The following is a 15,621-nucleotide window of genomic DNA, read 5'->3' as shown; positions in this document are numbered from 1 at the left end:
GTGGTTGTGTACTGACTTACAGTTTTGTAATGGTTGTGTAGGTGCAACATTCACATAATCATTTTTGTTAGGTTTTGTCTTGTCGTCTTAAAATGCCATCACTTTGAGCCAAGTTCAGTTCATACGTACTTTACGCCTAGCTATGCTGTATAGTCTACCTTTACCATTATCATTTTGTCTAGCGACTAGAGTTGTTAGTAACATTTGCGTTTGAAGATTACAAGAAGTTGATAAAATATTTTAAGTCAAAATCTATTGAAAATATGCCATAAACTATATTTTGTCTATCCATATCAAATGTTTAAGATAAATTTATAAAAATTCCTAGTGATTCCTCATCAGTTTCTTTGGCATTATATTTTATATATGTATATTTTAGAAAAATTGCACTACATGTTTCAGTTCTCAAAGCAAATCTTTAACTTTTGTGAGTTTAAGAGGAACTTATATACTTCAGGTTGGATTGCTAACCAAGTTTTCACGCAGTGTTGCTAAAATATTTTCATGAATTGAAATGCTATATGACAGTCATTTGCTATATTTATTTAGTTATTTATTTATTTATTTATTTATATATTTATTATCTTTCTTATGGAAGGAAGTAGTTTTTGTTGTTTAAAGATAGTGTGGAAATATTAGGTACAGTAGTGAAGAATAATTTTTATTATATGAGAGGAGCAGCCAAACATTTCAGTAGGTACCTTAGTTGTTATTTAATCTAGTCCAGCAGATTATTTTTTTAAAAGCTATTATGATATTTACTATTTTTGTCTCAGGGACAGGATTAAGTATAAATACATTTTTTTTTTAGGAATAATTAAATTTGTTAAACTGCATTTACTTATGCTCGGTTTATAAACACAATATACAAAAATTGAAATATAAGCATTTGCCAACTTTCCACATCTTATGTTTTTGCTTACATTTGCACTGTCCAAATTTGAAGTGAAGTGTTTCGAAAACTTTTAAAGGCAAAGGAATTATGTGCATAGATGGCAACAACGTTGTTTTTTATTAGGTATGTGCATTGCTTTACACTTGTGAAACTTTCTCTCAGTGGAAGAAGATAACATTAAATAAAATTGCTGACAAATTTGTTTTCCACTGTTTTTAAATTTAAGGTCGTAGTGTTTGTAAGGGCTTGCAACTTTCATGCTTTGGGAATTGGAGTGATTTTCTTGCATTGTTTCATGTTGCATTCTTTGATTCGTTTATTATCTTGGGTTAAGACCATGTCAAAATTTTTGTCTTAGACTATATGTGACATTTGAAGACGTAATAATGGGTAAAATTATGGGTATTCAATATCTCCATCAACCATTCCTCATTGTCATTGGCGCACTATTATTTTGTCATTGTTTTCTACAGCTGCTGTGGTGCTATCAGCAAGAGTAGCTGCACTGTCGGTCCAATTCATTTTGTTGTTTTTCATGCAAACTCTTTTGGTACATCAAATAATTGCCCTTAAATGATCTTAATAATTTTGACTCTCCTCTCTTGACACTTCAAAAGTCTAAACAAGAAAATTCTGGTAGGTGAACTAACATTTCTCCCCCCCCCCCCCCCCCTTCATTTTTAAATTATTTATGGTACATTCCTTATTTTAGGTTCTATGGTGGTATAGGTTTTCTTTCTTCAGAAAATTTTATGCGACCACAAAAATATATTGTGAGATTTTTTTAACTTCTCTGAAGTAGAGTGAAGTGAAACTATTTTATTCATATTTATATTGTTATAATATTCTTTGATATTTTGGAGGATTGTAAAGGTTTCTTAGCTTTAGAACATTAACCACTTTTATTTGCTAACTAACGTTAAGTAGGAACCGAAAGACCCCATCTTTGTTTCAAGAGTTTTTGTGGCAGAACACATTTCTCTCAATTAGTGTTCAAAATTAAGCTTAATTAAATCATAAAATGTAAATTAGTAGAATTCCTGTAATGCTCTTGTTAGTTGCGATTGGCTACTAAAAGTATTTTCCCCTACACGGTTATTGGAAAGGTAAGGAGAGTTCACAATTAAAAAAACAAATCGAGTGGATAGCAGGTCATGTGACCTGTGCTTATTTGATTCACAATTTAAATCCTACTGTTATTCTAAGCCAATTAAATTTTTCCATGTATCTGACCAACAATTTATGATCACAGTTTTTCAACATATAAATTAATTTTGGTTATGAAAATATTTAGTTTACCTACCATTCGACACACACATCATTTTATTATTTACATTAATGGCTAGTGATTTTTAAGTAATAACACCAATTCATTTTTAAAGCAGGAATAACAAACACTAGAGCATTGTAATATCTCAACAATTTCTTGCCACAATATTATTGATAGTTATGAACAGTTCTCCCACCAAAATTGCATCCTTATCTACTCTCACTGGCTGTTGCATTATGCGTCCGTAACAGAAATAAAATATATTTATTTATCTCCTATGCACACACGGGGTGGCTATGTTTCCATAATTAAATGGTAAGTATGAGGAGATTTTATTTTATTATTATTTTTTTTTTTTTTTAGTTTGTTGTTTTGACATATTGTTTAGAAGCCCAAATCATTAGCCACTGCCATATAAGACAATAGCTGAAGTGATGTGTTTTCAACAGTTTAAAATGATTGTTTTATTGAAAGTGACTGTTTTTAACGACGGAGATTTAAATTAATACTTACTAACCATCACCAGTCGTTATCTATCACTATTTCCGCAATGTTTTGGGCGGAACAGTATGGCGATGACGAAGTAGAAAAGTGAATGACTACGTCAAAGCACGACATCTGAAAATTCCTAACTCTATTCATGCACACGACGTCTCTCCCATGGACATGACCATTCTATGCGTTAAAGTTTCAAAATATGATGGCCAAATTTTGTGTACGTAACCTAGAGGTGGGTTGGGACAGCAATTTTCGGTATCAGTCCCAACCTGATACTGATACAGTAATGTACCTAGGTACAAGTCTCTGATACTTCTGTATCAGACGGTCCCAGGAGGCAACAAAGCTCCGCGTACGCAGACCGTGCGACCGGAAGGAGAATCTGATACATTATTTATCACGCCCGGTAATTCTCTACCTCTGTTACTCTCATGCCCGCCTGATACAGCCAGTATCAATCAGTTCAACATTCACTGCAGTTCGTCCTGGCCGTGTATCACCATGTACATTGTTGCGGGCTGTCATGCTTTGTAGTTAGTATCTTTATAGTGAAATAAGGAATGGATAAGTGCATGAAAAAGACTTCATTTGTGTGGAATTTTTTCACGGAAAATAATGAGTTTGCTAATTGTAATTTGTGTAAACAAAAACTGAGTTATAAATCATCGACTAATCTGAAGAAACATTTGAAACGTAAACATTGATATAGCGCTCACTGATGTACCTATCTGTTTTTTATTTTTTATTTTTGATAAAATCGTGCATTTTTAATGTATAAAAACACTAGTTACTAATTGTTTTCGAAAAAAGAAAGTCCATATGTTGATTACATCTGTTATTAGTGTCAACTGAGAATTTATTTGCATTTTCATAGCTGTTAGGTGCACAAATATAAATATTATATCTTGTATTAATGTACTTTTTAATATTAAATTTTCATTAGTTTTATTATTGAACGAGACGGTGCACGCACTGCGCACTGAGCGTACTTTGAAGTAGGAGAATAAACAAAACGACTTGTAACCAGGGCTGCCACTCTGATATTCATGAAAAACCTAGATAACCTACAAAAAAACCCAGACACATGGGTAAAAAACCCAGATGCGTCTAAAATGCTATCGTTGAAAATGTTTGCGTACTAATTCAAAAATATAAACATAACTGGTTTTAATATAAAACAATTAATTACCTTACAAGACTGAAAACGGTTAAATACAACCAATACAAGAAAATTACACTGCAGCAAAATGGCTGTATAAGTAATTCTTGGACCAGTACATATCATAAAAAAACCTACAAATATATACATGACAAAACAAACACCATCACTGCATCCTTTAAACCGGTAATTGTTTTTATAAAACTGCATCATGTACGTTAGTCTTTATTCAGAGTCTGATTCTACAAAATTGGTTTGAAGGTTAATTGTTGCATTGGTTTTGTGTTCTGCAAGCCTCTTTGAAGAATGTGTCTAATTTAATATTCGACTTAGCTTCTTGAAAACTAGTTTTGTGTTTATATGTATTTTTGTGTGTGAAACACATAGACTTGTTTGCATTTATCAAACAGATATTGCAACAGATACAGTAGCTACTACCTTTATTATTGTTTTAGGTATAAAAATAATTAAAATTATAAAAAACCTAGAATTGTTGGAATTCATTATTTAAAAACCCAGAAACCCAAACACCATTGGAAAAACCCAGATCTGGGTGGAAAAACCCATGAGTGGCAGCCCTGCTTGTAACAATATCGCTTTGCGCCTCTCCTTCAAGGCTTCAACGCCTTCCCCTGCGCTTCCTCCCCTACATTCTTTCCCTTCTTTATCCCTTATTCGTCGTTCCTGCTCCCTCCCCTTTCACAAGCTCCGCCCAAGTGACCGTCATCTGCGATCGGGTACTGTATTCATTGGCCGTGGTGTTGTTCCAGTTGAATTCTGAACTGATACTAAAGTCTCTGATACTTTTCAAGTGTACTCGTTTGCCGTTCCTGATACAGGCGCGTATCAGTGCCAAAGTATCAGGTTGATACTTTTCGACCCACCTCTAACGTAACCTACTGTTACTGTGCACCCAGCTTTATAGTATTCAATCTTTTTTTTTTTGGGAACTTCCAAAATAATAATTATTATTTGATCTCTGCCTTTACGAAAGACAAATTTTAGTATTTAACATATATACAAATTTTTAAATAAAAAGTATTGAAATCAATATGGTGAGATTTGATTTCTATCCTTCCGCCTTTAACTTATATATATATATATAATCCAGGATAATATTTTGTTCACCCAATTTATTTTGACATATGAAATGAAACTACCAATACAAAAAAAATATCAAGAAAATTTAAACTAGTACCCCACTTCAACAGGAGTCCTGAGAGCCAAATGCCCGATCGTGCATCTTCGGTTTTTTTTTTGGTTCAAAGTAAAAAAAAATGGCGGTGTTGATAAAAGGATACTAATGGTCAATTTGGTTAGGTTAGCTACATTATAAATACTTTAAAACAGTGTGGACGGTTGATTTGGTTAGGATAGCTACATAACAGATATGGAAAAAAAAGCATGAACTTCGGGGAACTTCGGGTTTTGGCTCTCTCGTTTGTGAAAAGGAGGCTTCCCCACATCAACAAACGAAATGGTCCATACCAACAAAACAAATAAAAATCCTGGATAAAATTTGGCGAACAAAAAGTCACCTGTCTCAAATTCCCTTATATTGCAGCAAACTCTTCAATTCATTTTTGTAATTATTCCCATATGGTCAGTAATGGTACTGTTCAATATAAAAGTTTAGATCACTATATACTTTCCTTGTATTTTTAAATATTATTATTTAAAATTAACTCATTAATTGTCCGCCTAGTAAGAAATTTAATATACATAAAACCGTTTTCCATGTTTTTTTTACCCAAATACATTTTTCACAATTTTTTTTGTTGAGTAAAATGTTTCAGCATTGGAACAATGCAATCCAAGAAAAAATATAAAGTGGCAAAATAATTTACTAAAAGAAAATATTTTTCTAGATGCATCATTTTGTCCGTAATTTGAAAAGAAAATTATTCCCACAGAAATATAAAAATCAATCAATTTGTTACAAGATTTTGTGTTTGTGCTAAACCTGTGAGATATCAAAACTGAGATAAGCTCTCGACGTTCTGATAAAAGTAAAGAAGCGCGTCCGATTAGGTTACACCTGTCAGCTCAATCAGCTCAATAAGTTTTAGTTTGCTAATGTGGCCTTATTATGAACCAGAAAGCAGTGTTTTACCTCCAGAACAGAATCGAAGGTATGCAGTACTATCATTAAAAAAAAATGTTACTTAATTTTATTTAATGTTTTTACAATAAACTTCATTTTATAACGAATAAAAAATGATCTTTCATGTGATATGTCTTTTTGATTTCTATGTTGTAAAGCTAACTTATTTACCTAAGTTTTATACTCTGTATACAAATATGATAAATCAATTATGAAAATTATTTAACGCCCTCTTAAGTGAGTGACGAGTTTAAGATGAAATTGTAGGTATATGAAGCAGTCACAAGATTTGTACGTGTATCTCATATTTATTTCACAGGTTTAATTCATTATCAGCGGACAGAAACGTTACAGCTGGTATCGAGCATTGATAAAGGCATAGAGTATATAAAGGTACCGAGAACCGCGTGCCAACCACAGTATTAACACCACTGTAAGAATTAAAAGGGAACGAGGGAAAATGTTGACAACTTGGTACATTGCGTGCACTACACTGTTGACGTGTGACGCTGTTTTTGTTTTGTAAATGGGAAATATTTGAAACTTATTATCAGTGAAACCCACCGAATAATTGAGTTTTAATATTTAAGTACATTTTAAAACTAAATATAGTGTTATCTTTTTTTAAAAAAATACTTTCGATGAGCGCTACGTCACTGACAGTGGCAACCATCTTTGATCGTTGTCAGTGGGATTGGTCTGCCTTGAAATGAAATGGATACTTGATTCGTTACGTCTTTATTCTTGTCGCTAATTCCAAGTTTTGCAGTCCACATTTATGTGGAAGGTAAGGAGTCCAGTGCAGCTGTCGTTTGATGTGGGATAACATTTTGATTTCTATTTTCTTCTCGTATGCAATGAGGTGTTTTGTCATTACACCTGTTCAGGCCCAGGTGAGAGTGTGTCAGGTATTAGTGAAAATATTGAGAAAACAGACCACTTTATAATCCTATACCTTTTTGAGCACCGTCTTTGTTGTTTGGCTCACAATTAAGAGCCTGGCTTAAAACTAAAGATTTCCCATACTGATACCTACAATGATTTTAGAATGTATTTTTTTTTGGTTAGGGTTGTTCTTTTACATGCATTTATATTGAGATTTTGAGTGATACTTTATAATTGTTAATTTGTACATTATTGTATACAGGCAAGACAACTATTTCATCTGTTTACTGCATTATCTGATTGATTCTTTCGCCATTTGTTCTGCAGTGGAAGAGGAAAGATGAATACGTCTGACCATGGGTAACCAATATTATAGAAATATTTCTTTTAGATTGGTGGTGGTCTCAAGTTCCTATAGAATGCACTTACCTTTCTGTATTAAGTTCTTGGTGATTTTTGATGAGAGGAACTTTATAGGAAAAAAAAACTGGAAATTGTTTTTTTAGTAATACTAATGTTGCTTGTTTATCTTACAAAGGAGCAATTTGAATTCCCACTGGATTTTGAATTACTCAGTAGTGGAGAGGGCAACAAAGTCAATTGATATAATGGGATTAAAAGCATTAAAGATAATAAAATATTGTAGTTAATTTTTTAATATTACAATAAGTTTTAAATGACTAATTTTATTAACCATCCCTCTCTATTTAACCATTAATTAGTCGACAACAAAATGTTCCTTGACTTAAAGGTCCATCCCAATCCATCACAACTGGTGAGTTTTCCATAATTGAATTGGAATGAAAAACATCATTTTGTAAATTCATTTTAATGATTTCATAGTATTTAAAATAACACTGATTTAACCTATCCAAACGTTCAGTATAGCTAGACTTGTGAAAACCTCTCCTGGGGGAAGGGGGGAAGTAAACAAATTTTTGGGAGAATTTAACTATTTGGTAATTGTTCTGTATCATGTATCCAAGTTTATTCCATGATCCTGTATGATTGATCCTGTGGTACATAATGCTTGCTGTTTTAATTTAGTCGAAAGATCCTGGTCATAACAGAAATATTATATACAAAAATGTTAGGAAGTAAAAAAAAATATTTTGGTTTTTTAAAATCTAATAATATGATTATAATTCATTGTTGTATCACAATGTTTGTTAAATTCAGGATCTTTGTATGTACTAAATTCAAACAGCAAGCATCATGTACCACAGGATCAATCATACAGGATCATGCCATCAGGATCAAGGAATGAACTTAGATATATGATACAGACCAATTACATTGTACTTGTACCTAATTTAGCCTTATCTTTCCACAATAAATCATACACCATCCATTTTACCTCCAGGTCATTATCAAGAGCCATTTGACCATCACTTTGTGACAAAATGATAAAAATTTACAATGGTTACCTACAATGGTTACCTACAATTTATGTAAAAATTTCTGATACTGTAATGGGTGCATTGAACATATTCTCATTAAAAAGGAATGTTATATAATAATAATAATAATTAATGTTCAAAAGTTTTGAGAACCTTGTTCTGTTTTGAAAAGATTTTTTGAAATTATATTTTACCCTTGTCTCAATGTATCTGTTCTCTGCCAATAATAACATGCCCACATTTTTCACTTTTTACTCAAATTATAATGCCCCATGATTTACCAAAAATTCACATAAAACATTCCCAAGAGACTACTAACATCATAAATTCTATAACGTGTAGGTAATGCCTGTTGCGTGGTCAATCCAAGCCCCCTACAAGCCATTCAAGAACAAGATATACTACGGAACAGTACTAAAGATAACACGAGGCACTCATCTTTGTAGTCTGCCACAACCACTTGATGAAATGAACAGATGAAGTTATATTTAAACTATGTACTCTATTTGACGTTCATTTGCACTAACCATTCAAGTGTGAACTTATCACTTTCGACAATAAATCATCTAATGGAACCGATTAAATACATAAAAGCCTGAAGCAAGAAATAATTAGAAATATTTGAACACTTATTTTTTTTACTTTAAAACACAATAGAGAAAAACAGTTATTATTTTTTTTAACAGTTTGTACAATTTAACTATTTTTGACACAAATGATAATCACATATGATGCTAATGAAACACCAATAGGTGTAAACAAACTGGGAAACATTTTTTTTCTGGGTAAAATAACGATGCAATATTTCAATGCTCCTGTACAGGATCTTCAAGCATAATTAGTAGTATTTAAATACAATTTTCAGAATTTTTGGTAAATATGTATTGTACGGATTAGCGCCAAAAAAAATTGTACAAATATGAAATAACTTTCATTATATGCTCTTTTACGTCCTCTTTTCAAAACCGCCTGCGGAGATTAAAAATTCCAATTACTTTTGGAGATATCGCCGTTCTTATTTTGTAATACAAGCCCTATGTAATCATTCAACAGACGCCATTTTATATTTTGCAGTGTGCGCGTGAATGCCTAAATAACAGAAATTTTCCATTAGGTAAGGTTAGTTACATGATAAATACTTCAAAATAAACGGAAATTAAAAATAATATCAATTAATTTTACTTGTATAGTTTTAAGTATTTATAATGTAACTGACCTGACCTAACAAAACGGGACAAAGGTAGATTAGGTCGGGTCAGCTACAGTATAAATACTTTGAAACTGAACGGACATTAAAAATAATAAAAATTAATTTTAATGGTTGTTTAGTTTTAAAGTATTTATAATGTAGCTGACCTGACCTAACAAACCGGGAAAAAGGATGAACAGTAGGAACTCACGTAATTTTCTTTTTACGTGATGTAGTCGTTCAACTACGTCGCGAAAAAAAAAAAAAAATCATACTTGTAAACAAGCAACAATGGTGAAAAACGCGGGAAGCCTACGATTCACTCATCCTTCTGGACATACCCGAATAATCACGTTGGCAAGCCTTCTTTCAACAGACGAGAGGCGAACGCCCGATAGTGCATCGTCGGTTTTTTTTTTTTGTTTATTGTAAATAAATATGCAACTCATGAAAACTAATGGTCAATTAGGTTCTGTTAGCTACATTATAAATACTTCAAAACATTGTGGATGGTTGATTTGGTTAGGATAGCTACATTAAAAATACTGTGAAATCATGTAAACGGTTTCCTAGCGCTGGATAGCTACATATTAAAAAGTTATTTGCTAAGCAACCATAAAATGATTTTACAGTTTTTTTAATGTAGCTATACTTACCTAATATAACCAATCATCCACAGTGTTTTAAAGTATTTTTAATTACTTCTTGCTAATTTTAAGAAAAGAAGGCTTGCCAACGTGAGTATTCGGGTATGTCCAGAAGGATGTGTGAATTGTAGGCTTCCCGCTAAACGCCGCATCAGTGCACATGAAAATTAAAAAATTCTATATCTCCTAAAGTATTTGGAATTTTTGATCTCCGCCGGGTTTAATGAAAAGAGGAAGTTAAAGAGCACAGAATAAAGGTATTTTCGGATTTTTAAATTTTTTTTTAAAAAAATCACCAAAAAATGAATATTAAAAAATTCGATATCTCCTAAAGTAATTAGAATTTTTTATCTCCGCAGGCGGTTCTGAAAAGAGGACGTAAGATAGCATATAATGAAAGTTATTTCATATTTGTACGATTTTTTTTGGCGCTAATCCGTACAATACATATTTACCGAATTTTTTACATGAATCTCTGTAAAGCTGCTCTTTTCAAGAATTACCTAGTTCTCTTTTTTGGTATTTATCGCACAATAGGCCTGCTGCACTTTTTCTAGCTTCTTGCTCCACTTTTAGTTACAACTTTCAGTGTATATTATTTGTCGTCACAACTGTGTGAATTGGTGAGTCTGATCTTTGGTTTGTATTTAACCTCTATGAAATTTGTTTTTTATTTTTATTTTGTTGGATTTTGCATCAGTAGCTAAAGAAAAGCATTTTCTGTATAGTGTGTGCAAAACATCCTTTGAGCTGGGTAACACGGATAAAAACACGTTGCTCAGAACGTTTTAGCGTAGCCCTACGGAATAAGTAATGCCGACTCGGCATGGCCCAGTTACAACAACAACTGTCCGGAAAACATCAATCATCGTTATGATCACTGTTGCGTGTATCCACATATCACTCGCTAAGTATTGCATGTGTCCACATATCACTCGCCAAGCACTATGTTGTCAACATATTTTGCTCAGGTATAACACTAGAAGGAAAATACTGTGTCCAAAGAGAGTTTTCAACCTCCTTGTTCATGCCGCGCTGATACGTATTCGCTTCCCTTACTCTCCCTTCCATCCCACTTACCTCTCACACTCCTCAGCCCTGCGTAACAGCTCGCAAGACTTTTGGCTCGCACTATACCGGTCTTTAATATATATATGTTCACAATTCCTATAATGGGCGACCTAGTTAATAAAGATTTGTTCGGCCCGGGAAAAATTTTTTCTTTAAATTTGTATCATCTGTCACTAACATCATGTAATTGAATAGTACTTTCTTGGAATTTCTGATAGGTTATAGGTAGGTGTTTTTTTTGTGTAGGTTATTGAATTTATTAGATTTTTTTTTATGTTCACAAGTTTGCACATTGAGGTATGTATTAGACGAATCTTATTTATACATTAAACATTTTGAAAGTAGCACATTTTTGAAATAAATGGGATGAATAAATTATTAAATTTTATTGAAAGGTAATTAATAGTTGAAGAGTTATTTGCTGCAGGGATTTTGAAATACATGTGGTTTTACTTGTAAATTATTTTTTAGTTGATAGGTTTGTTTACATTAACGTACCATTGCACCACCAATTTATACCACCAGTGTCTTTTGTCTTCATTTAGGTGGGGTCTCTCATCATGTCTTTTGGATTTTTTTCATTTTCTCAATTCTGGTTTCCTGACTTTGAACCCTATACTTTACCCCTGAAACTTAAAATTAACAATTAGTACTAACTTGATAATTTCAGGTCTCATAGTAGATAACTTTTTTTCACCAAATGTCACTTCAAATACTCTGAACATTTTGTCAGAGACTGCTGTATGTACCACATTAACATAAAATTAATTTTTTAAAATATTTGTTTAGTTAATTATATTCAATCTTCCATTTGGCACAAATGGCAAGCGAAGACCATAAACATGTGTCTGCTATCCAAACAACTGACATAATTTCTTATTTAACCGAAATTTTTGTAATCGGTCTATGATATGACATGAACTTTTTATCTCGTGCAGTTATTAACTGGTTTTTTCATTTAAAGAGTGTTTTATTGTAATTTTTGTAACCATACTCGTGAAGATACTTGATACACACATGATTCATTTTAATAATTACTTGATTTTGTGCTACCCAATTCACTCAGGTGTTATGGGTAAGGTGAAATAATTGGAGGCTGAAGAAAAAAGGAAATAGAGCATCAATTTTAACAGAGAGATAATTGAAAGAGAGACTTAAGTGTTTGAGAATAGAGGAAGAATTGACAAATTGTGTTTTGAAGAGGCAAGTGTAAGATCACAAAAAGGCCACTGCTGAGAAGAAATTGGAAGAAATAGGAATAGCAGAAGCTGTGTTTGAGGTTGTGCATTATGTTAGAAAAGAAGAAGCCGGAAAGAAATATACTGTAGACGATATTCAACTCTCCATTGAAAAAAACATTATATAACATTTTTTTGTAAAAGGCTTAAAAGACCAATTAAATTAAAATGACAACTGTATGGTAACTAGTACTTGTGTTAAGTTGGAATTATCAATTATCCAATAGTTTGAAGGGCATTTCAGTGTTGGTTAAAGAAAATGTGGAAATAATTGAACAGTACCTTCTTTGAAATATCATTAGAGCAGAAAGTTGCTATGACTGCATAGAAAGACCATTTTTTTCAGACAGACAGATTTTATTCTTCTAATAAAATATAGTTTTTTTTTTAAATTTAGTTGCTTAATTTATTTATTTATTTATTTATTTATTTATTTATTAAGTTACAAACTATTCACAGTGATATATTCTAAGGGGATGAAAGAAAAAAAAATGTGTTAAAAAAATAAAAAGACAGACATTTGAATATTTACTGTTTATAATGAAATATTCACCAACAGAGTAAATAGATGAGTAATTTTTCAAGTTTTTATTAAAAAATTTTTTTAGTATATGTATTTTATGGATCAGGTGCTATGCAAAAATTATTCAGGTAACTGAAAACAATGCGTCAAGTTGGGTGTCTGGTAATTTTTATATTTAGCACCACTGTAATAACAAATTCATATTTAAAAAATGATACTTTTAACTTTTGCAAAAATATTTTCAATATGTAATGAATGATTGTATGGAGACAAGTTATTTACAGTTTTTTTTTTTTTTTGCCGAAAATGGGGGACTGAAGAATACTCTTAAAGTGTCATGTATCATGAGTCTAGAAAGTCTAGGTTTAGGCCAGTTCACGTGGAAAGCAATTTTAATCTTACTTCTGTCCATGCCGTGTCTGCTTTTTGGTTATTCTCTTTTGTTCATGTTCTCTATTGCTTGTCTTTTGGCTTGCCTTTTTTTAATCCTTCAGCAACTCCTTAGATATGGGTTTAAAATTTGCATGGCCTGGTGTATGTTACTGCATTCTGTGTTTATAAGTTACTGCTAATTAAAACAATAATATTTTTAATATTATGTTTTAAGTTTTGATTGTTTGGCACAGTTTAGACACTTGCTATATTATTGTTGTGTTTTTCTGTAACTCTTTTGACAAGACTTGATAGTCACTTTCAGCCATGGCTTCTCATGGTATTAGGTTCAAGTAAGTTCCAAACTCCATAGTTTCCAGGATAAATGGGGGCCAGTTCCTGGCCCTTCCATGTTATTATGCGACCAAAATAAACAAACTGGATGAAAAATTATTGCTTTGCATTTTATTACTATATTATTAATCAGACAGTACTGTGAACTCAACAGCACTTAAATGAATTTAATGAGTTGCTTAAATGACTACCATCTTTGAACAGTAGAGGGCATGGAGACCACGGTGGTCATGCCATAATCTCAGCTTAATAAAACATTTAATAACATGTTTTTGTGGGGCTCAAAAATATATTTTGTACGGATCTACTTGTCGAACTGAAATTGGAGACCCTCTTTCAATCTTGGGGAACATCAAAGATTGTCCGGAGCGGATTTGTTCCGGAGCGGACTTGTTCCGGAGCCTAGCCCAACAAATCCTCGAACCAACGTTTAGCTGCCAACCATCTCAGTCCAGCTTCACCCCCCTCCTTCCTATGCGGGAAGCCCACATGTGGAGCCAGCGATGCCATCGAAACACGCTGACCTTAGCCGACCATAAGCCATTCACGCCCCGAACATTCTCTGAGCAGGGCACTGGCTCTGTCCCAGGGAAGCTTAAGCAGGTGTTACCGAGCTGGACAGACAGATCAGCTTATCCCTTATGTGGCTCTGACAAGCTGGCTCTACGCTAGAATCATGAGCAGGTCGTGTGTTAGTAGCCACTGGTGTGCCTTCTTGCTTGACAACAACAACAACAACAACAACAACAACAACAACAACAACAACAACAACAACAACAACAACAACAACAACAACAACAACAACAACAACAACAACAACAACAACAACAACAACAACAACAACAACAACAACAACAACAACAACAACAACAACAACAACAACAACAACAACAACAACAACAACAACAACAACAACAACAACAACAACAACAACAACAACAACAACAACAACAACAACAACAACAACAACAACAACAACAACAACAACAACAACAACAACAACAACAACAACAACAACAACAACAACAACAACAACAACAACAACAACAACAACAACAACAACAACAACAACAACAACAACAACAACAACAACAACAACAAACTCAAATAAAAGATACCATTCATATTGACAAAAATAACAACCAAAAAGTATAGCAGAGTGACAATATTGTATGTGCAGTATTTATTAATATACTTAGTATCTGAATGCATTATTTAATTATTATGTGGCTTATTGATGTATTATATATAATATTTATAGGCTGTATGCATGTGTGTCCTTAACTGTGTTTTAATTGTGTTATTTGTTTCTCAGTACCTATATTCATGTATGTGTTTGTCATATGCTGTGTACATATAGTGACAATCGTATTTGTGTATGAATGTTGTCGGCTAGTTTAGGTCCTCCAACTGTTTGTCTGGCACTTCAAAATCCACAATAAATAAATATTATTCACCTATTTATTACATTGATAGTAATCTATAAATAGTTTTTTAGGATGGTACCCAAAAATGGTTTTTATTTAGTATTTAAGCAAAATTAGATGTTTTTTTTTTTCATGCTATGAATTTAAAATCATTTTTATTTTCTATTAGGTAGATTTAATAACATTTTAATGAATATGATAACTGTCATAATTTACACAAATCACTTCCAAACTGACACACAAAATATACTAATGGGAAATCTTGGTGAGTTTGTTAGGGAACAAAATTCCACCAAATTGATAAAAATTGGGAAGGTTTTTTTTAAAAAAACAAAAAAAAAATGCTATAAATCCCATAATATGACAAATATTGCATCCGTTTGAATTTATTATAACTCGTAGGAGTAATATCAAAAGCTTTTATCTAAATATATTCTTGATACGACCAACAAGGGGTGGAGAAAACGGGTTGGAGGACAAAAAAATTCATCTCTCTTGGTAAGCACACACTTAAATTTGTTTTAATTGTTTTTAAACCTAATATCTAAAACTTGTGTCTGAAACAATTTTTGTTACAACCAACCATTGC

General features: G+C 32.4%; 1 protein-coding gene across 4 annotated transcripts in view; it reads left to right on the top strand.

The window, feature by feature from the left end:
• The first annotated feature begins 6,368 nt into the window (after positions 1-6,368).
• LOC134532652 (AP-1 complex subunit gamma-1) overlaps positions 6,369-15,621 on the top strand; it is a 77,054-nt gene continuing 67,801 nt past the window's right edge. Inside the window, exons 1-2 of one of the 4 annotated variants that reach the window (XM_063369307.1) lie at positions 6,369-6,713; positions 7,074-7,171. In XM_063369307.1, the coding sequence (XP_063225377.1) occupies positions 7,152-7,171 (20 nt within the window). In that variant the 5' untranslated portion in view covers positions 6,369-6,713; positions 7,074-7,151. Of the gene's footprint in view, positions 6,820-7,073; positions 7,172-15,621 lie in introns of all 4 variants that reach the window. The other 3 variants (XM_063369305.1, XM_063369306.1, XM_063369308.1) reach the window with 3 other exon arrangements.

Source organism: Bacillus rossius, chromosome 6 (assembly GCF_032445375.1).
Source record: "Bacillus rossius redtenbacheri isolate Brsri chromosome 6, Brsri_v3, whole genome shotgun sequence".
Classification (NCBI taxonomy): domain Eukaryota; kingdom Metazoa; phylum Arthropoda; class Insecta; order Phasmatodea; family Bacillidae; genus Bacillus; species Bacillus rossius.
Note: the sequence above shows the minus strand (reverse complement) of the source record. Positions and strands in the feature narration are given on the sequence as shown.